Raw genomic sequence first — 23,080 nt, 5'->3', positions numbered from 1 at the left:
GCTTTCATTGGTACTGCTGCAGATGTGAGCAGAAATCACCTCTCTAATACACCAATCCTTGCAACTCATCTCGAACACTGCTGCTGGAAGAACATTTTTGTTCTGCCTTGGAGAGAGACTCTAATAACCATCCTGGGAAATGCAACTGTATAAATAACGGACTTATTATGCACTATCAATTAGTTTGTTGTATTAAAATAGATATTTACCACAGTTTAATGCTGGGCTGGCAATCAACTCCCCTTTTCCTCAATAATGCTCCCGTCACCACCAAGGCTGCAGGGCAGCCCTGGAAATGCCCCAGGCTGGGCTCCTGGAGTCAGCTGCAGATGGGAGCTGGAGGCAGCAACACACAGATTCAGATGATGTATTGGAACCACAGGCAGACAAATGGATGGGATCCTCCCAGGATGTCAGCCATGGATAAAGAAGCAGAAGGAAGGGGAGCTTGAATCTTGTGATCCCTCAAATTTATACTGAGTATGACACATATGGGATGGAATATTCCCCTTGGTCAATTTTGGTCACCTGTCTGGTCTGCTCCTCCCTAAAGGAGGGTTAGAGGTGTGACCCTTTTTTATCCCTTTCTCTTTTGGAAGCCTAAGATGCTTCTCAGAACTGAGCAGTGGCCTTGGTCGTGCACACCTTTCTCCAGTCATAACTATAAGCGTTGAGCATTTTCAGTCCTAGAAGCAGACACTGACTGAGAAACTTGCTACTAATTTCTGCAAGTGCAGCTACTTACAAGAGACTTAGCTGAAAGCAAAATTACAAGACAAAAAATTAGTTCTCTCCTGGCCCAAACCAGGTGTCACGGACAGTATTTCTGCAAGATGTTACTTGTAAACCTAAAAATCTATTCAGTTCAGTGACAGAAGTAGCGTGCATTATTTTATACAGGGACTGACAAAAATCTTCCAATACAAGAGTTTTTGTGCGGGAAGTACAGGGAATCCTACCAGGAGCTACTATAATGTATCCCCCATTGCTAATGTTTGTCTTGAGATCAAATTATTTGCTTTTCCATCAGGCCAAGTAACCTGATACAACTGAAACCCTTCTGCAAAAGAACTTGCAAAATACATATGCAAAAATACATACTCCATTCCAACTAGTGAATTTTGTTACCCACGCTGTATGTACACATCCAGAACATGAGTAGAGATCCTTCTGATACAATTATAAATACACATTTCAAAACAATTCAGCAAGCTATATCAGTTATCGTTTCAACTTGGCCTGATCTCTCCCATTCAGCATTTGGCAGAACATATATAATTTTCTTCAGGAAGAATATTTATTACAAAGAGAAAAAACATTATGTAGAGTATTACTACTTGAGGGTTGAAGTGGTAAATTATACAGCTGGTAGGTGCTTTGTAATAAGCACTCAGAAGCAAATTCCAGTGGAACTACAAGACTTAAATAACTGATAAGCTCACCCTGGCTAAGAAAGTACATTTAGATTAACATTAGGCAGTTGGGTTTTTTTTCAGGGTTCTTCAACTTGTAAAATGTTTGAAATCCAAAAGTCCATGCTGAGCTTCTGTCACTACTGCTGCCATGATGGAAGTATGTCTGATACATGCCTGGCAGTGGTCTGCCACTGCATTACATACCCCTGCTCTGCACAGAGCAAGGTATTTTCATGACCAAACCAAAATGCCTGGCTGAGCCCTCTGGTCTTCACCATCAGTGTTGTTAGGTGTGCCAGCAGAAATGACCAGGGCTGATCTGGGAGATTTTTTGAGATTTGATTAATGTAGGTTTTTAAAGTATGATTAGAAAGCATTACAATGCCACACACAATTTACAGAGTAGGATATTGTATGGTTTTAACTAGCACAGATGAAATAAACCATACTCTACTAATTACAGTACAGCTAATAAATGCCAGCTAAGTCTGTTACCAAAAGACTTGTGTAGTACTGTTGTTCAAGAAAACCTTAAGAATAGTGTTTGGGGTCAAAATGCAATAACAAAACACTGTAGTTTATGTGTTCTTAAGAGTGGACTTGGTTTAGTCTCTTGATTTCTATCTCCTCTGCACATTACTCTGAATCGAGAGCATAGAGCTGTTACTATGTTGGACAGACCACAAAAAGGGTTGCATATAGTGATCTATTAAGCATCAAGCTGCATGTTTCATGCAAACATGGGAGATATAAAAGGTGAGATACTTAATCTTCACCTGCACAGGTGTTTATATTAAAATTACTAACGACTCCCCAGTTTGTCAACCAAAAGAACATCAAAAGAGCCAAAACCAAAATACTTAGCATATTGCAGAGCAGGTACTAAACAACACCAAGAAGAGCATACTCATCAATGTCACTTAATGTCCTCACAGTCAGTGTGCACACTTCATTTTAAAAAAGTAAAAGCAATCCAGAAGAGAAGAGAATGAGGCCATTATCATAGAAGCTTTTGACTGGATACAAAACAGTTAACCCCAAGTGGGATGAGCTTCATGTTTCTGGAAAGCTCAGGCACCATCCACCCTCTTGCATCCTCCTCCAGAACATGTTGGAGACAGAAGCACTGACAGGATGGCCTGCAGTGCCGGAGCAGGGAGTCATGTACACAGCCATGTGCTTTCCATCTAGCTAGCTGACAATCAGCCTAATTATCAACAAAAGTATTCGTTAGGTTGCCCCTCCATCTTTGGTATTGCTTCTGAGTCCACACTGGATCGGGCAGACAGTAACCTGTTTGACTCATCAGGAGTATGTCTAGTCAAGTATTCTCCTTCTACACCTTTTGCCTTGGCCCCAGGAGACAGGCTTTCAAAGGTGACATAGGACTCCTGAATCTCCTTGGGTTTCCGCACAAAGCATTTTTTGCAGCGCCTTTTCAGTGCTCCACAGCAGACCACCAGGGTCAGAGGAACAGCAATGACACAGGCCACGCTGATGACAACCACATTGATGAGTTTCTGGGTTCCTCCTGCACTGGCAACTTCATCTGTGGAAAATATGATGCATTGCTCCTTCCTGGGGATCAGCCCTTTCACACACACGCACACGATGTATTTGGTCTTTGGCAGCAGCCCATAAATAGTGACCTTGGTCTTCCCCGGCTCCACGTTGATCCTCCGCATATCTCTCTCTCCAAAGATGGCATAAAGGACACTGAAAACTGTCGTGTTTTTTGCCAGAGGAGCCTTCCAGGCAAGGGTGATACCTTGGTCAGTGTCTCCTATCACCCTGACGGACCTCACGATTCTCTCTGGTTCCTGCTGACTGGTGGGTGGGCTCGCGAGCAGGTTTCTGGAGTTGCTATCTTGTGGCACATCTGGGAGGAGAAGGGCATCTCCAGTGCCCACTCCAGCCCCGAGGGTGGGCATGGTGGAGGTGGAGATGACATACCTTGCCACTAGCTTGTCATTGTAGGCAGCTGCCTCCATCCCACTCACTTTCCCATTCCATGAACCTTTGGCGTTAGTGTTGGGGTCATCTGTGCTTTCTGAGTCTGTGATGATGAGAGAGATGAATGCCTCTGTTGCCCCCAGAAAATTCTTGGCTTTACAGATGTACTCTCCAGAGTCAAGATAAGAGACTACAGGCAGGCCCAGAATAGACCAGCTCATCCCATCACTGGAAATTTCTTGGTGAACTGCAAGAAAGGAAAAATGAAAAATAAATAGCTAATAATCAATAGATTTAATAATCAATTGAACTCGTAACATGTTTTGTAAAATATTATTATTAAATCAGCCAAGTGTCTGTTTGATACAACAGAATCATAATTTCTCCTTGCCACCAAAAACATTACAAAATCAAAGTAAATCCAAGAAAAGAACATGAACACTACAATTAGGTTATATTGGGATTTACACTGCTTCAGACCTAATAAATGTGAAGCATTTGGTGCTACTGCAGTCAGTTTTGTGTCCCTTGCTACAGGAAGGTGATCAAGGTCCTTTCCCTGATTCTATGAGGTGCAGGAGCATGTCAAAAGCAGAGCAGTGATGCTAAGTGAATGGTTTCAAGTACAGGTCCTGTGAGGAGCAGATGGAGTAACTAGAGTTGTTTAGCCTGGAGAAGAGAGGCTGAAGGGAGAACTTCTACAACTACCCAAAAGAAAGTTGTATTGAGGTGGGTGTTTGTCTCTTGTCCCAGATAACACTCAATAGAACAAGAGGAAATGATGTGCCAGGGGAGGTTTGGGTTGGATATTAGGAGCAAGTTCTTTACTGAAAGGGTTGCTAAGCACTGGAATTGGCTGCCCAGGAGAGTGGTGGAGTCACCACCTCTGGAAGTATTCAAAAGACATAGAGATGTGGCACTCAGCAATGTAGTTTAGTGGTGGTCTTGGCTGCGTTAGGTTAAGTCCTGGATTCAGTTATCTTAAGGGTTTCTTCCAGCTGAAATGATTCTGTGATTCTATTTCCTCACAATCGGCAGTTTAAAAACAAAACAGGAAAAGTTCTTCCATTAAAAAAAAAAAAGAAGAAGAAGAAAAAAAAAAAAAAGAAAAAAAGCTCTTGCATAGGGACAATATTTAAAAGACTGGAAGGAGTAGGCAGTAACATGACCTGTTACTGTTACTGTTAGTTGATCATTAGGTGCAGTCCTCTGATTCAGTGAAAATACCAACAGTAGAAATTTTTTTTCTAAAAACCATATATGTACATTAGAGTATATGGAGAAAAACAGCTGAAAAAATAATATTAATTTACTGCTAAATTAATGCAGGTTTTTATACTAAGCCAAACACAGGGAAGTCTGAACACTTACTGCTGAATACAGCTGAGTTGATTTTCTCACTTGGCTCACTAAGAGGCTAAAACCAACTTTTTTTGTGGTTTTGTGTAGAAAAAAAAGAGCTGGGATTATTCAGAAGAGTAAAGAACCTCTTCATTACTTAAACAGCCTCTTTAGGATGAGTGTGTAATATCTCTGCCCTTTCCCATTGGAAGGTAAACCAGGGAGATGTCTGAAAGGCAAATGTAGGACAGGATGCAAACTTCAATGGCAGCAGAAGCTATTTTTTTCAATTTAATTTTTTACTGAATGAATGTATTAAAAAACATAAAGCTACTGGTGTTCTGATAGCACTTCCCCATACATACAGACTGTGGGCTGTTTCTCACTGCTTTCTATTCAGAACAGCAACATTTCTAACAGTCATATTACAGCACTGGCACAGAAGCTGCTGGTGTTGAGAAGCAATGTATATTTGCAGCCAGTTTTTTATTGAAAGACGCTGCAGTCTGATTTAATGAGGCACAAAATACATCATTCTCAGTTGTAGCTCAAAGTAAACCCAACACACATTTTCAGGAAAACACTTTTTGGTTTGGTTTTTTTTTGGTTTTTTTTTTTTTTTTTTGTGGTTCTCTTTCAAGTGTGGGAGGGATGTTTACAGTGTGATGGGCAGACATTACATTATGAGAAGCAGCTCTGCTACATCCTGCACATCATACACAACAGAGCAATGACTTGTGCAGATCCAAAAAAAAAAAGGGGGGGGGGGATATTTATTACAAGTGGTTCTACTGCCATGAAAGGAAAAGACTCTTTCCTCTGTTTCTGTGCACTAAGGAGCCCAGTAACCCTTAGAAAATCAAACTCCATACTTAGTGATTTATCTGCTGAGTTTAGACCCCTGGTGAAAGTCAGGGCCAGGCCTGGGAGACAGTAGCATAAAGGGAAAGTACAGGTCCTGATTTAAAGCTTCTAGGACAAAAAGTTAAAGATAACTGCCCTGAGTGCTGCAAAATTCTTCCCTAAATTCCCCAAACATTAAAGGACCATCATTTCAATTTGGGATACAATCATTCTTGTGGATGGAAATGAAAACATAATTGTTCACAAAACCAGGGGTAGTTTGAATGTTCCCCCCACAAGAGGGGCGAGCACAGAAGAGGGACCTCATCAGCATTCCTCCCACAAAGCATTTTCCCACAAGACCTTGTCAATCCATTAGAATCAAGCCATTTTTTTAAATCGTTGTCACTGAAGTATTTTTTCCCTCATTAAGGTAGTGGCTCTTTTGTCTTTTAATACATCAGTAATGTTGCATGTTTGCAATCTTTTCTTTCTTTGCCACAGCAGATTTGAATCCCAGTTGAATTCATGAGGCATTTCTGTGCCACAAATGTTTACTAACTGATTAGTAATAGTTCACCATTACTCCCAAAACTCATAAAATAATTCAGTGGGCAGCATTTTCATGGATAAATAGCTAACCTAAAAAAGCCTCTTGCTACAGCTGGCCATATTTCATCTCTTCATTTCTCACAGTTTTGCAAACAACCTCTTGATTATCTCACCACCATAACAATTATTACAAAACAAAGCAAAGCCAACTTTTTACTCACAATAGCATACATTTATCTAATCACATTTACATCATCATGTAAGCAATTTTTGATAGTCTATAGTAAAGTCACAACTCTATTGTGAATTATAGCGAATCTTAATTTACACACCACTTTCTTTTTTTCAGTTCTTTTATCAGCAGGAAGGATCTGTTGTCACAGAATTTTCCATTTGCTGTACAGTCCATAAAAACTACAGGTGCAGGTTTCCTTCACTCATCCCAGGTGTGTGAGAACAGCTTAAACCAAACCCACCTGTGCCATTCAGTGGAGCACCATCAGCCCTTCTCCAGCTCAGCTCAGGAATGGGCACCCCCGTTGTCCCGCATCTCAGTAGCACGGTGCTGCCCAGGATGGTCTTTACTTTGGCTACAGACGTATGGACAACGGGGCTTTGACACTTCCTTAGCTCAACTTGGCTGAAGAAGACTCCTGCAAGGCTCCTGGGGGTGAAGCATTTCAGCCTGGGCTCAATGAATGCTATGTTAGGAGACTGGAAATTTATGAAATGGACCATTTCATACAGACTGCATTCACATACCCATGGATTGTCTTGCAAACCTGTAAAATAAATCAGAGCAACAAACACACTTTTGGTTTCCATTTTGCAACAGGACAAACTGTGATAAGCTTCTAGTCTGCCTGGAAAGGATTGCCAATGGATATGCATTGGGGGATATGTTGTCACTACAGCAGATCCCATAGTTACCAGCTAGCAGAAAGCAACAAATATGGCTTTCACTATTTATGCATATAAAGAAGCAAACTAAGAAATTATTAAAACCATATTTTGTTCCAGGATGGAAAAAACAAACAGCCATGGAAAAAGGTTGGTTTGAGGGGTGGACTACAGAGTCTCTTCCTTAGACAGGATAGAAAATTCTTGCTGGAGATTACTAAAGCATTAGACAGATTATCAAACCAACTCTCAGGACTGCAATAGGTGTAGGTGATCATACTTGACAGTAAGCACTGTCTTCCTGTTATTCTAAGGTTTTTTTCATTATTTTAGCAATCAGTTATTTTTCCTGAAAAACTAATTTATACTTTGTAAGATGAAAAAGGTATTTTAAGGAGTAAACTGAAGAATATGCTTGTTATGGTATGTGAAAGAACATAAATAGATAATAAGAATATACACATTTTAGAAAGAAGAATATAATATATGATATACTTTTATATAATATAATATAATATAATATAATATAATATAATATAATATACTCTTGTTTCAGAGTCCCAGAATGTTTCTTTTTTTTTTTTCCTACTATTTTGGTGTGTACTTACTGAACTCAACTTTGGAAAAAAAAGACATTATTAAAAATAGACCTGTGAAGATGGTACTGACAAAGCAAAATCGGAAGTAGGGCAATGCAGGAACAGAAGCTGTTGCATTGTGATTAAATCTGTGTCATCCTACTTATAAATATTCACCTGTCCTATGGATAACAGTTTAAAGTCTCCAGTGACTTCATCCAGCAGAACTGGCTCTGGGTATATTTATACCACCTAACGTCAGGCGTGCAGCTGAAGTCTAAGCCAAAGCTTGGCATCCCAGGATTTCTTCCTGCCATGAGAGTGAGCTATGCTGCCTCTGAGGGGGCTTCACTTCTTTTCTACAGGCAGCCCAAGGACATGGCTCAGGGCTGGTGATTGCCTAAAAGCAGGGAGCTAATACTCCCTCAGTTCCCAGCAGGAAGAAATGCCCACCCCATGGTGCCCACTCTTGCTGGTCTCTGGAGCTCTGCAGCAGCAGGAATGCAAGCAGCAGCTTTCCAGCAAGAACCAGGTTTTGACACTAGCACAGGGGATGCACCACAAGGCTCTGTGAGCTTCAAGGAGCTGCTTGAATTTGCTGGAGCCAACAGAAACGTGGGGTCGATCAAAAGCCCCTGAGGCCTCATATAAACTGTTTTAAGGAATGCTGCTCTTTCTAAGACCATTGCATACCAGAGCACTCAGGCTTGGAAGGGACTCTGAAAAAAGTAGATTTGGGGAGGACGTTTCTTATAAATTAATATCATAATTAAGGGGACTATAAAGAATGAACACTTAGAGCTTGGCTTCATTGTTTTATGGCATTTTTGCTAGCAGCTTCCTTCTGACTTCATGCACTATATTTTTTTTTTGTTTGCTTGGCAGGGCCCCAGCCTTAGCTGATGCCACAGCACCCAGTCATCCCCTTGCTGCCCTGCACACCACACTCCTGGGGGCTCCTGAGGACAATCCTCGTGTGCCAAAACTTGCAGCACAGACTAGCAGCCAGTAAGATACAGCTGGAAGTACTATTTTTTGAAGCAGTCTATAAGCAAGGGCTCTGAAGAGGAGAGACAACAATGCACTGTAGACAAAGGAAGGGAACTGGGCTGACTTTTTATTATTCATGGATTTTTTTAATTCTTCCATGAGAAACAGTCATTGGCAGAGTGAAACAGAAATGTGCAGCTGTGTTCTGCCATTCTGGCCCTGCAAGGGACATGCATTTCATATACCTGGTCCCGATGGGTGTCAGCAGGATAGCACCTAGGAGCTGGTGTGTCAATACATTACTGTATTAATCACTTCCCTACATGAATTTTTTAGGATTCTGGCACAAGAAACCTGTGCACAGCTGGTAATGTAAACACTCAGGTTGGCCATGAGCATTAAGGCATGATTTGTTCTTCTCAACAAAATAATCTCCTAATCTGTAGTGAAAGAACTAAAATTTTCACATGTAAATTGACTCTAAAAAATAGAGTATGATCTAAGTAGTGTCTTGTCATGCCATAAATTAAATGTCTATCCCAAACAGCCAGCTCTGGCTTAAAGATCTTGATACTGCAGTTGGCAAAACACCTGCTCCTCTCCTGATGCTAGTGAAAACTTAAAATCTGCTAAGGACAGGAAAAGTTGTGTAGATGGCAATTCGAATCTTTTTGAAGTCTTCTGTCTCTTTGCACTGCAATCTGGTCTTAAAAACTTTAATTCTCTAAATTTATCCAGAGAACAGAAAATGGGAGGTACTTCTGAGAGTGAGAGAAACTTGCACTGTCTCTGATGAGATTATCAGCAAATGTCCAAACTGGCATACATGGCTGTAGAGGCACAGCCATGATCAAACAGTCAAGGAAGCTGGGTCAGCTCATAGCAGGTGAAGACAGCAAATGGCAACAACTCTGAATCATCATCAACCTTCTGTGGGTTTGAACCAGTTCACAATGACTAAAAGGCTGAGTAGTAGATTCCCTGAATTAGGAAATGGGCTTGAAACTGGGGACACTACAACCGAGAGCATTCCAGACAGTCATCTGTAATATGTCCTCTAACACAGAAATGGGCAATTGCTCCAAAGCCATATTTCTGAGGACCCCAGAACTGCCACTAAGGATTGTATTCTTGTAACTTTATAGCTGTCCTTGGAGGCAGAATTATCTTCATGGCTCTGGGTAGACTAGAGTTTAATTCTGTGTGAACAGGTAAACAAGGTACTTGAAAGAGACAAACTGGCAGTCCTGACCAAGATTTTATGCTCAATGATGGCTTTATTCCTCTTGAATTTGGACATAATAAGAATCCACCTTTTTACAGACTGCTACCTAAAATTGATCAATTCCACAGTAACTGTCATTTTAAAAGAACACATGAATGATGTGGACCTCTAATCATATTTGTATTTCTGTCAAAAATAGCAACATCAATAAACAAAAAGGGTTTGAGCTACCAAGATTCAAGCATGTGATGAAGTTCACGGTGCAATAAGCTGGGTGTGGAGAACTTGAGGTTAGTGTTTGTTAATATATAAATGAATCTGAGTATTAAATTGTACAGAGCAGTGTAGCTGCTATGGTAAACACAGTGGGTGAAAACTAGGAAAGATACAGACCTGTTGGAAAGGGTCCAGAAAAGGCCCACAAAGATGATCAGAGGGCTGGAGACAAGGACTCTGCTACAAAGACAAGCTGACAGAGTCGGGGCTACTCAGTCTGGAGAAAAGAAGACTCCAGGGAGACCTTATAGCAGCTTTCCAGTATATAAAAAGGATCTACAGGAAAGCTGGGAAGGGGCTTTCACCAGAGAGGGTAATGATAGGACTATGGATATTGGTATTAAACTGAAAGAGGGTAGATTTAGGCTAGACATTAGGAAAAAATTCTTCCCCATGAGTGTAGTAGGATGCTGGAATAGGTTGTCTGGGGAGGTTGTTGACGCCACCTCTCTGGAAGTGTTGAAGGCCAGGCTGGATGAGGCTTTGTGCAACCTGGTCTAGTGGGAGGTGTCCCTGACCACGCAAGGTGGTTGGATCTTGATGATCTTTAAGGTCCCTTCCAACCCAAACCATTCTATGATTCTTTGAAAACACTGCAATGAGATGCAAATCTCTTGACATTTTTGCCCCCTACAAAATGACAGGCACTTCTCTTACCTAGGATGATCTTGGAATTATCATTGGGGAAGTAAGGAACAGCCTGGAGGTTGGCCCAGGTGGCAATGAGGGCCTGAGGAAGAGTCATTAGCTTATTGCTAGAGAGGTCCAGGTATGTGAGATTCCTGACATAGCGAGCTGCATCTGGAGGGACCGAGGTGAGTTCATTGTTGTGTAAATCCAGAAGCCTTAGCTGGGGCATGTCAGCCAGGGTTTCCCAGGGAAATGATATCAAGTTGTTCCCATCCAGCCTCAGCTCCAGCAAGCGACGGAGGCCCTTGAAGGTGATGCTGCTGAGAGTGGCCAGGGAGTTATAGGGCATCCAGAGGTACTCCAGGTTGTGAAGTGTATGGAAAGCCTCTCCTGGCACCCTCCGGATGGCCGTCTTTTCTATCCGGAGCTTGAATGTATCCGTGGGGAAGTTCACAGGAGTGAGGGTCATCTCCGGGTCATTACACAGCACTGTCCTGGTGGGGAAACACAAACACACTTATATTTTGACAAGGGTTTGAAACTTTATTGCAAGATTGTTATTTGCCCTTTTTTTTTTTTTTTTTTCCCCACAGGACTGTAATTTCTCACTTGCTACTGATCTCTACATCATACCATCAGTAAGTTATCCACATGGACATTTTGACTACAGAGAGTATTGTGCCTCTTCTGGAGTGGTATGAGTCTGAGTCTGGCCCATATGATGTTCCTGCTTTTTTCTGGGTTCAGTTTCTTTTATAGTACCAAAGATAGACAGTGGTGACAACATTCACTCACAACAGAGGATTCTAGTGCATATTAAAATAAAAGGATCCATACATGGAACAATAAAAGTCATATGAAAAGAAGCCTTACTGATGTGTGGGAGAGCAAGAAGTAACATAGAAATAAATACAGCACACAGGCTTTGGTTTGTGAAATGAAGTCAAAAAGGTATTAAGTTACCTGAAATACACCACAGCAAGCTCTGCTTTACTATGAAATAGTCTGGAAGGTGCATACAGATGGTAGCAATTCACTACACTGCAGGCATGTACAGTTAAACTGAGTGAAACTGCAGAAAATTAACTCTGGAAAATTCTATACTAAGAGCAAGGCAGTTGTATGTTTTAATCATTCCTTCTCATTTCTAACCTCTGGAGGTCAAATCATGAAAACCTTACGCTGCATTTTTGCAGCTTCTGCACAAAAAATTGTGACTTTGCCAAAATGTGGGATTCTAGATATCTATGAGAATGGAGACAAAATAGATCTTTCAGGCTGCACTTTAATTTGCCTATCAGCAAGGAGAGAAAGGCAAGTTCTTAGCAAAATACAAATCCACCTTTCACAAAATAGCAGGTTAGATAGGAATGCCCCACATGCTAAAAAAGACACCACAAGAAATATAATGTGATCAGCCAAGTCAAGTTTTTTTATCACGCTGCCTAGCTGATAAACAGAATATTGCAGTGCTGCCAAAACCTGACTAGTTTGGGCTGAAAGCAATTAATCCTCTAATAACAAAACCAAACAACATTGCTGAACGGCTTATGCAAGTTTCCCAGAGTAAAATGTTATTTGAGCCCACAGTCAAATTGCTAATTTATAATCAAAACATAGTACATTACTCGCATCCAGCACTTTTATTGTGGCATTAAATCCTGCCCACACTCATCTGAAAGTAAAGATTTTAAGGATGAGAAAGAGCTATCAAATAAGAAAAATCCAGAAGTCCTCTTTCAACAAAACAGTTTTTTGGTGTGTAGACATGACACAAAATGTTTGGTATCAAAGACACTATGGCAGAAGAACAGAGTGCTTCTCATAGAATCCTTAAACTATGTCAGTGAGCACTACACATTTAATCTATAGGATAATCTCCTCCTACTAGTGAGGAATACAAATACAGGGAAAAAAAAGTGACATTATGCTCCTTAACTAATGGATATTGGCTTTATTATGTATCTTACCAAAACACACTACAGCTTTTTTCCAGTCTCTCAGAGGAAATTCCCCTGAGAATTGTGACATTTATGGAGCAATGATTGGCTACTGCACTAGCTTTTAACTATTGCAAATTACACGTCTGTATCACACTTCTTATAGGGAAAGTTTCTGGTATTTAATCTATAGCATCCTAAAAGGGATTTAAAAGTAGTTCTATTTCATGGGGAATACAAAACATAGCACACAGCCTTTCATTTCATAAAACTGTGGTTTTATCTATAAAAGATTCTTCCAAAGGATTTGGTACTTCTGACACAAAATCTCCCCCTACTGTGAACCACACCTTACAAAAATGTAGCCTGTATTTCATTAAGTCAGATCATTACTTTGTGATTATCCTTCAAAAAGACTTTTATTATTACAGTCCTCCAGAGAAATGTCTGTACAATGACATTGCATTAAAAAATGGATGCTCCTCTGGTCATCTTTTTTAACTGAATGTTTCCAGTCTGAGAATTATTTTATTTCTATTATTATTACCATCCTTTTTTGGGTTTGTTTCATTCACATCTAGAGTCTATTACTCTGCCTAAAATCTCCAACTGAAGGATCTTTTAAGCAAATGGAATTGTACTTTTTTGAACCACAACATAAACCAAATCTAGTTACACTTAAGAAACAAATCAGCAGAGCAGAATGAGGCCTTTTATAAAGAGAATTTTCAGCATAAAGGTAAAAACAAAAAAAAGTTTATTAAATTTTATTCCCCTTTTTTTCCATTCTACCAGCAGTAATTACGTTACTTCTGTTCTCACAGAGGAGCTGCCCGAACGCTTTCTCTGAAATCAGCTTACTGAATTTTCAGAAGCTAATCCTCAGCAAATAAAGCTAGAGCACAAAGCAACTGGAAAAATAACAGACACAAAGTCTGGATGCAATATTTTCTCCTCCAAGCATCCTTCCAGAGCAGAAGAAATAAAATCCCTTCTGTCCAGAGAAAGAGCAGCAACCCCCAGGGGAGAATATCAGCATACCTGGCTTTGGTCCCATCGCCGAGGCTGTGGAAGGCGCAGCTGCACTGCGATGGGCAGGAGCTGCCCACCCGTGGCAGCCCTCCGAGCATCACGCAGCAGAGCAAACCCCCCAGGATCCACATGGCTACCTGTGCATGGGAAGGACACCTGGGCAGTGGACAATGTGGAGGGCTTCGTCTATTGTTTTATCCATTGGCTGGTCACATCTTGTTAACTCCCTTTCGTTTTCAGCCGCACTGTGATCTTCCAGCCCTCACTGAGTCCATCAGATAAAAAAGGATAGGCAGGGATTAAGGATGGGGACTTGAGTTATTTTCATGAAGGTGCTTATTGCTTCCTGTAACCATACTGACGGCATTTCTTTCCTCAGGGAGTCCCATAAAAACACCTTTCTCAAGCAACCTGAACCTCCTGTGCAAGAAGAAAAGGAAACATGATTTTTGGGACCTGCATCACAGGCAAGATGATGGTAATCTGACCAGGAATTAGCAGTAATTTACTTCCTCACAGGGAACTGGGAAATACCTAAAAACAGTTTCTTGTGCTAGTGGAGTGTAAGCCTCCTGTCTAAGAATACTAAAAGTATATAGTGATACTATTAAAAGGCTTTATTTTCTGTTAAAAGCTCCTGCTTTTATCAAGCAATTACTGAACTATTGGCAACATGCCTGATAATAAAAAGCAATGACTTTTCATGCAGATATTACAGGACACAACACACGCCTGCAGGACTGAACACTGCTCTGACTTGCTGATACAGTAAAGCCCAGATGAGGGACCTTTTCTAGGAGCACCACCTGATGCAGGTCTGTAAGACATCAATAATACTAAGAAAAGCTCAGCTCTGCCTTAAGGACAGCCCAGGACTGAGTGTCAAATTATTATTTTCTCCCCTTGAAGACTGTAGTTTCTCTAAGCAAAAAAACAGCTATCATTGCAAAGGTGATGCAGACCACCACTGGTTTTAGGAGTCTTTGTCTGACTCCAAATACAAGGCCTGTGAGAAAAGTAGAGCCTAAATATGCACAAATAAAAAACTTGCAATTTGAAGTGGGACCAGAAATCTATTCATTCTAGCAAGGACATCTCATGTCTATAAAGATGATTATTTCCTGTTGAATGTGAAAGCATGTAAGTATATAAGTATATAACTACAGATGTGCAACACTCACTTAAAAGCAAAAAGCTCTTGGGAACCTAATCGATAATTACTTTTAACGTGATGGAATTGCTGCTCCCCCACTTTCCAACCATACTGCATTATAGCTTTGGCAGAAAAACTGACCTGTGTGTCCGACAGACACAAAAAAAAAACCAAACCTCACAAGTTAAAAGTTAACAGAAATGAGGACTAATTGAATGGAGCTGAACAGCTAGTGATGAAGCAATAACTAGACACTACTACTTTAGAGGACCTTTAGGAAAATACTTCTCTTCCAGTTCTGGAGTTCAGAAAAGCCTCAGTGCCCAGCAGTGTTGCAGGGGAGAACCTCAGATGCTTCACTTCAGCATAAAACATGAGCAATTCTATTAAAATCCTGGACCCTGTTAACTCAATAGGAATTCTGTCATCTGCTTCCACACAATGAAATGGGAGAGTGGGATCAAATGTGTCCAATCCAGCACCAGTCACTTCCCAGCTTCCCCTTTTCTTTACCTAAGGTAAAGAATTACCTAAGGTAAAGGCTTTCGTGACCTAAGGTCAGAGCAGAAGGGGAAAGGAATTACAACAAAGATTTCTCTAAAAATTAGGTTGTCTTGGATCTTCATTACAGTCATATTGATTACAAAAAGTCCCTCACAGTTTCTTCAGCCAATATTTGAAGACCCCATGGTCCTTCTGTCCACCTCTTGTAGATAATAATCTACATTTAGATTTCCCTACGACAGAACTACACATTACACTTTTCAAAAGCCTGGTTGTATCTACAGGTGCCCTGCTGCAGAGATGCACAGAAGAATCAAATCATATGAACTTCCATAAAGCCACGGAAGAAATATGAACAATCTAGCCCAAAAGACATTTTAGATATTTGATAAAAAGATTTTTAAAAAGCAAACAAACATGAAAAAAAACCAAAAAACAAACCACCACGGACCATTCAATGTGCAAAGCTTCCACCTGAGGAAAACTGCTGTAGTTGTAACTCTTCTAAACTCAGATATCTTCCATGTTTGTGCAGCCATCTCAGGTCCTAACAAAAGATTAGTCCAAGGGAGTTGTCAAGATGGACAGGATGTTCCAAAATAAAGCATAACATGGAAAACTCAAATTGCCTATTGCTGAAGAGTTTCTTCTGTTGGCAACAGAGGGAATTAAAGCTAAGCCAGGTGCAGAGAGCTACATGATTTAACTATCCTCACATCTCAATTACTTCCCCCACTCAGTTACTCCAGACTGTGTGAGAGGGTCCCTATGGAATAAATTGGCTGAAGTAGCTCCAGAGCTCACCTATCACCTCTTCTTTCCACACTCCCTTTTGCCAAGCTGTTGATTTTGTTTTTCCTTTCAATTAATTAACCAGAAGTTACAAGATAGAAGTGCATTCCTACATACAAACTACCTGAAGGTTTATGAGTATGTAACAGCCACACTTTAAGGTTTTGTTCCTAACAAAGGTTCTTTACCAGATTTTCTAACATATAAATGTTTTCATGCAGAAATCATCCTGTGTTCTTCAGCAGAAAATCACACTGGCAATTTTTCAGTAATTCAGGGTAATGAACTCTCAGAGTTTCAAGTTAATCTAGACATGGTTTGGGGCTAGCTATTAAACAGTTTACGGTGCCATAGTTTCTCATAAGCTTGTGAAACAAGTAACTCCAATAATTAATTAAGGCTTGTAAAAATCACTTACTGAGAGGATGGACTCAAAGGTCCATTTTTCCCCCATGCTATTTTCACATCCTACATTTATTGTTGTTCAAAGAGAAATTCAAGTATCTCATTATTTATTTCTGAAGATAGGAGAACATGATGCAGTGCTGCTCATTAAATATCCATAGTTGTTCTCACATCGACTTCCATTAAGTCCCATTTCTAGATTTAATGATTTCTAAGTTCCCTTAATGATCTCCAAGCTAAGACCAAGCTCATTGGGGTTTTTAGTGCACTCATTGGTCAACTTGCCTTGCTACCCAAACTCTGCCTCAGCTCATTGCTCACAACATTGACTGAAATATTTCTCTCCCTACTGAAGTTAAAATCTACTTGGAAAAGCAATTCAACGTAATTAACCTCTTACTCCTATTTTTTCCAAGGCATCTGACAAAAGTGGTTTCCCTTTATCAGACCTCTGGAATAATAAACTTGTAGAAAATAGCCAATAACTGCATGGTAAAATTTGCTTCCATGAATCTCAATTTTGCATCACAAATAAAACATCTGAGTTATAACTAAACATTGGGAGCATTAGAAGTAAACTTAATTTATAAAAAACAAAAGCAATCAATAAAGCATGCCTTAGCAGCTGTCAAGAAAGCTGCTGTTTAGTTATATGGCACACTCTGTTCTGAACAAGAAAGAGAAAGACCTGGTGGTACCCCAAGAGATTAATAAAACAAGATTAATAAAGCAAGTGGCAATATTAACATATTCCTCACCTTGGAGAGTATCTGCAAGTGTGTCAGAGGCATATGGACAAGAGAAACAAAAGGACCAGTTGACAGGTAATCTGGTTTTGTTTTATCAGCACTTACATGTTTAATGTTTTCCTGCCCATTGGTTATGTTCTCTCATCATCCTTTATCTCTGCTTTTCCACCAGATGATACAAATGATGGGTTAAGTTTCAAGCCACAGATACACCCATGCTGGGCTTGATCTCAGTGTAGACAGAGTGGGACTGGCCTCAATATGAGGAAACTCAACGAGAGGAAACCCAACGAGAGGAAACCCAACCAGAGGAAACCCAACCAGAGGAAACTCAACCAGAGGTGAGGAAACCATCTCAGGTAGGGTTTGGACGTAAGGAGTTGGAGGAGGAGAAATAGGAGGAGAAAGGCCTTGGTGCACAGGGAACAGATGTGTTCCCCTCATGTACAGGCTTCATAGAGGTAACAGAAAGGCAGAAGAAAAAAGAGAGAATTTTTACAACAAATGTAAGAAAATGAGATCACTAAAAACATAAGAGCAGATGCCAGTCCTTGCACTTCAGGGACAGCATGACCAAGGAACTGCAAGCATGCATGAGGCAGCACTGGTGAGCGGGATGCAAAAAAGATGCTGCTTTTGGTTACATCCATGCTCCCTCTCTAACTGAGATGGAAGAAATAAAACTGGAAGTAAAATCTGGCTACCGTGTTCAACAGGTCACGTACTCACTTTTACATACAGTTCTGTTTTTTTTTTTCCTGAAGCATTTATTTGCAGTACAACAGCTTTCTAGATCTTCATGGCATTTTTAAGGCTTAAGTGTATTATTTCCTCCCAACTGCTGAACGGTTATTCACACATTATGCCACTTAATTTAAAATGAACACTGATTAGCTAATTTCCCTGTAGGTGCAGATGATATTTATATGAGACTTTTAAAAATAAATATCACCTTTTGCAAATGCCAAATGTACCAGTGCAGAATAAAAACATTTTCCTCATGACAACCAATTCAATTTCATAATGAAATTAATGGGAATGAGGTCTCATCACTTCCATGGGCACAACTCTTGCTCTAAATCATGAAACTAATGCTCCCTGATGCTTACTTAGGAAGTAAAGAGTTTCTTCTCTGCATCAAGCTAAAAATATCAGCTGGAGAAAACAAACAAACAAACCACCATACAAAGAAGCAGCAAGCAAGTGTCATCTGATGAGAAAAGCCAGATCCTCCACTTAGATTTTTGGCAAATGCAAAGCAAATTGGGTCAAGGTCTACTGTCAGCAAAGTTCAGCACATAGCAATCTTTCCTAAGTGGGGTATAATTTAGACAAAATGTTTTGGTTTGCTTTTAGTAAGATTAAGTTATGACTTGACACTATAGTTTCCATTTTTTCCTACCCAGACTTTTTGAACTCAGAAATGTTTTATCAGCAGATTTTACTCATAAGCTCAAAAGCAAAACTTGAGTGACAAATTCAGCATGCTCCACAAAGTCACTCATTTTTCATATGGCCATAGGACAGAATTATTTCTTTTTTGCTTATTTTTTCCCATATAGTTAGGAAAGTATGGCATAAAGCAAACAAACAAGCACATTTTATCATAAATGAAAACCATAAAATACCTTATAATCATTACATTGTCTGAAAGGTTCTATAAGCAAGCAACATAGGCCTGACACTAAATCAATTTCATTAGGTAAATGCATCTCAAGAAGCTTTTGGCAGGACACATCTTGTAAAGTGGAAAATCCTTCCCACTGATGCAAGCCAAGAGCACGTTAATGCATTACGTCATTCTAAATTGGATCTTCCACTTAATGCTGTTGAAGGCAGCTCCTCCAGACCTGGAGGACTGAAGTCATTAATAGATTTCTAGGAGTGCTGAAAAAATAAAAGAAACTTTGTTTTTGGCCTGAAGTATTAAGGGTGTCCCAGTGACATTCTTTTGTGCATACATTCCCCTTGGTTACTACGGCCAGAACAGAACAGAAGTGAGTACAGACCCCTTACACAAGGGGGAGGAAAATGCAGACACCTCCTTAGAGATGCAGCATTTGACCCACTGTGCAGTGGAAGCTGCTTCACAAGGCCACGTTGCAACTAGAAATGTTCAGTGAGGCAAAGTCTAGCAGAAGATGGAGGTGACACCAATCCACCTCATCTGTCCCTCCCCTTTGGGCTCGTGCACCTAGACAGGTTTCATCAGAAGTGATACAAATTTAAAATGCTAAGTGTTCATGACACTATTGGACCCAGAACTTCCAAGTACAACAGGAGAGCAATCCCCTTGGTAATAAGTAAGACAAGTTTGGCCACAAAATGGAGGAGGTGACACTAACTCTGGCTCCACCTTAAGGGTGAGGGCTATGGCTCTTCTACTCTTATTCTTCAAAGGCCCCACAAGGACAGGCAAATGCCACTGGAGTCAGACATACAAGACCCCAGAGCAAAATTCTCTGTAAATTCCTCTTCAGAGAAAAAACAGCAAATGAAGCTCTTTCTTAAAAGCCCTTTACAGACCTTTCTTTGGTGTTCTTAGTCTTGAGCACTAATGAGAGAGTGAACTGGTGGTGCCCACCAGGCAGAAGCTGGAACAAACAATAAATACACAGAAAATTCCATGTCAGTAAATGCCTTAACTACCATAAAAGCATCCAGCAAAGTAATGCCAAAAAGTAACACACATGTGAAAAACACAACTGAGTGGCCCATCTTTTCAAGGATACTGATGTTTCTGACTAGTTTGTTACACACACAGAAAGACCTTAAAGTTCAAAACAAGTATTAATCAAACATGATGTAGTCATCCAGCAGCTTTCCACTCTGCCAACGCTCTTGACGTTACAACTGGTAGTGGGGGGAAAGAAAGGAGGAAAAGAGAAGCATTGCAGCAAATTATCATTCTCAAAAGCTCTTATTCTTTACATTTATTCTGAAACAAAGTCCAGAAGTCCTAGTAAGGTGCAGGCATTCTAAAAGTTTCTGTCAAAGACTGACAATTTTATCTCTAATGGAGCATAGCCAAAGAAGATGTCACACAAAGACTAGGAAAAGAAAACAAAGCAAGCGTATCATTGACTTGTGTGTGTATAAAAACACACACACATCTAGATTTAAAACTTAAAAATTAAGTTATTATTAACTGGAAAATGGAAAAATTAATACACATTCTCTGCTAGTCAGAAGCTCTTGACTGGTTTCTAATCAGAATAGTTAAAGGGGAATTTTTACAGGTCCTGAAAGGAAAACACATATAGTGCCTAGGACTGGAGAAGTATTTCTGTGCCTGTATACCCTTGCACACACCCACAGAGTTACCAAAACATACACCTAGAACAGAATAAATATAATGGCCAGCAGACAAAAATACTATTCTCCTCTGGGATGACACTGCCATATACCAGTCCTCTGTAGTCCATGACAGCACCTATCATAATTATATCTGACATATGCTTTTTAAATGCTTAAAACTTTTTGAGGTTTATATTCACAGCCCTTCTTCTCTACTGCACACTCATTCCCTAAAATCCAGCAAGGTTCCTACAGTTCAACAAAATCAGCTAACTTTGGGCTTAGCATCTTTAGCTGCATGGCCAAGGGGGTCACGTAGTAATATTGCTGACTGCAACAACCTTTTCTGATTTGCACCTTAATAGTATTAGTCTAAGCCCTGCAGAGTCACCTCAGCTTAGGAAACAGTACCTGGTTTATTTTGCTTCCTCGGGCATGCAAGAAGAATTAAACTTCCAGTTCTGTTTAACTGGCTCTGGAATACAGATGGAACATAATGTTTTACAACACAACCTTCTGCCCTCTTTCCAATCTGGTAGTCACCAGCTTTTCTATTCTGACTTACCTCCCTGCAGCCTCAAGATTTTGCAGGCCAGGTACATGCTTTTCTGACAGTTTCAGCAAACTTCCTGGAAGCTGCAAGTCCAGTCTTACACACAGTGACCCCCCAGAAATAGAAAAAAACAAAAAACAACAACAAAAAAAAAACAACCAAACAAAAAAACCCCACAACAACAAAAAACCAGACAGAAGAAGGGGCAAAAGGTAGGGAGAAAGGAGGGGGGGAAGATTTTGTTCTGGTGTATTCTATTTTCTTAATGTTATTTTTCTCAGAGTAATAAGCTCCTCCCAGTCTACAATCATCAGTGATACAATGTATAGATAAATATGCACGTGGTGGGGTCATAACAGGAGAATGATATTGCCTGTTTAATTATTCTTATTTTTATACTGATTATTCTTGGACTAAATACTTCATTATGTGCCATCTTTTTTCAAATACAATTATTAGTGAAATAGGAGAGAGGGAGTTTGGGGAGGTACCAGCAGAAAATCAAGGCATGGCTCAAGTAGCTTCTCACCAACTGTCCTACTGACCACAGAAGAGCAAAAAAAAAAAGAAACCAATGACACATCTTGGTGTTTCTGATTTGCTTTATGGCCCATCCTTCATTTGTTCAACCCTTGCAGATAATTATCTGTCCTAATTTTGGTGACCTATCCTTACCAAGATAGGAGTGAGAAAGAAACCTGCTGAGGGGAGCCTATAATGATCAGGAGCTTCCTTTAAGCATTAGCTTCCCTGAGCCATGTGCCTGCAGACCCAGCAATACCAAACCCATGCAGACCCACCGTGAGAGAAATTTTCTTTACTTCACTGGCTCTTTGCTAAGGCAGAAGCAGTCCTACAGTCCCATTCAGAAGGCTGAGGCTCCCAGGGCAACATCAGGAGAAGCACTTCTGCTGAAGCCTGCAAGAAATGTGTAACAAGATGAAGTATTAGTGACAGCTTTCTCTAAGGAATTCCCACAGAAACAGGGGTGCCCAGGGCCCTCAGAAGGTCTGTCAACAGCTGAGAGATTAATCATCTGTCATAACAGCCAACAAGTTTTTTAACCAAAATAATGGAAAAAATACCATGCTTCTCTCATTTTCTTGCCTGTTTACTCCTCAGTGCCTGTATTTTAACCTCAACTATCCTAGGCATTTCTACCTTATTAAGTCAATGCGTCCATTAAAGTTTTAAAATTATGATTTATGTTTGCTTCAATGTTGTATGTAAAGTTTTTAGCAGGTTGATTCATTTTGCTACAGGAATTTAAGCAAAGCAATTTGTTTCCTGGGAATTCTTTCTTGTTCCAACATGGTAGATTATATGTAAGGTACTTATGTAACATTCTGTTCATATATTTTGTCTGTCTGAAAAGCCATTTCCTAATCAATCCTTCCACGTTATGGTGAGATTCTGCCTACCAAAGGTTCTACTTGGGAACTGATTGGGGTTCTTTCTGTAAAAGAAAAAAATTACCAGGACTACAGTAACTGAAAGCTGAACAAGAAAGCCTAGAAATATTTTGAAATGGTACATTATAAAAACTCCTCTCCTTCTTCATTAGCTACTGAACAAACAATATTTCAGCAACATCCTTACAATAGACATTACAACAAAAGCACAACTGAAGGCTTTGCCTTTATCCTGGTTAATTTTGTTTTGTGAGGTAACAATGTAGCTTTTACAAGAATCATTCCACTCTATTATAAAACACAACTCAACTTGAAGAAATTGCTTATTACACCAAGCTTAGCAGATTGTATAACAGAAACTAAATCAATTAGGCAAACTTAAAAAAAATTAAAAATTAACATTTATTTTGTGGAAAGGTGGGGGAAAGCCCTGGTTAATTCACAGGTATGGCTTATAAATAGTTCTGTTGATATCTAACTGGATAGCACAAAAGCCCTTGATACATCTACAGTAAACAATGTATGCTTGGTCAGGTTTCC

General features: G+C 40.0%; 1 protein-coding gene across 1 annotated transcript; it reads right to left on the bottom strand.

Moving 5' to 3' along the window:
- Window positions 1–1,278: 1,278 nt before the first annotated feature.
- On the bottom strand, window positions 1,279–14,119 carry LRIT1 (leucine rich repeat, Ig-like and transmembrane domains 1). The gene is made up of 4 exons (XM_071749289.1): window positions 13,685–14,119; window positions 10,731–11,197; window positions 6,581–6,886; window positions 1,279–3,615 (listed from the first exon to the last, which is right to left on the bottom strand). Exons 1-4 carry the CDS (start codon window positions 13,804–13,806, stop codon window positions 2,630–2,632), a joined length of 1,881 nt encoding a protein of 626 aa, XP_071605390.1. The 5' UTR covers window positions 13,807–14,119; the 3' UTR covers window positions 1,279–2,629.
- Window positions 14,120–23,080: the final 8,961 nt, after the last annotated feature.

Source organism: Heliangelus exortis, chromosome 7 (genome assembly GCF_036169615.1).
Source record: "Heliangelus exortis chromosome 7, bHelExo1.hap1, whole genome shotgun sequence".
Taxonomy (NCBI): Eukaryota; Metazoa; Chordata; class Aves; order Apodiformes; family Trochilidae; genus Heliangelus; species Heliangelus exortis.
This window is presented reverse-complemented; position numbering and strand designations above follow the sequence as displayed.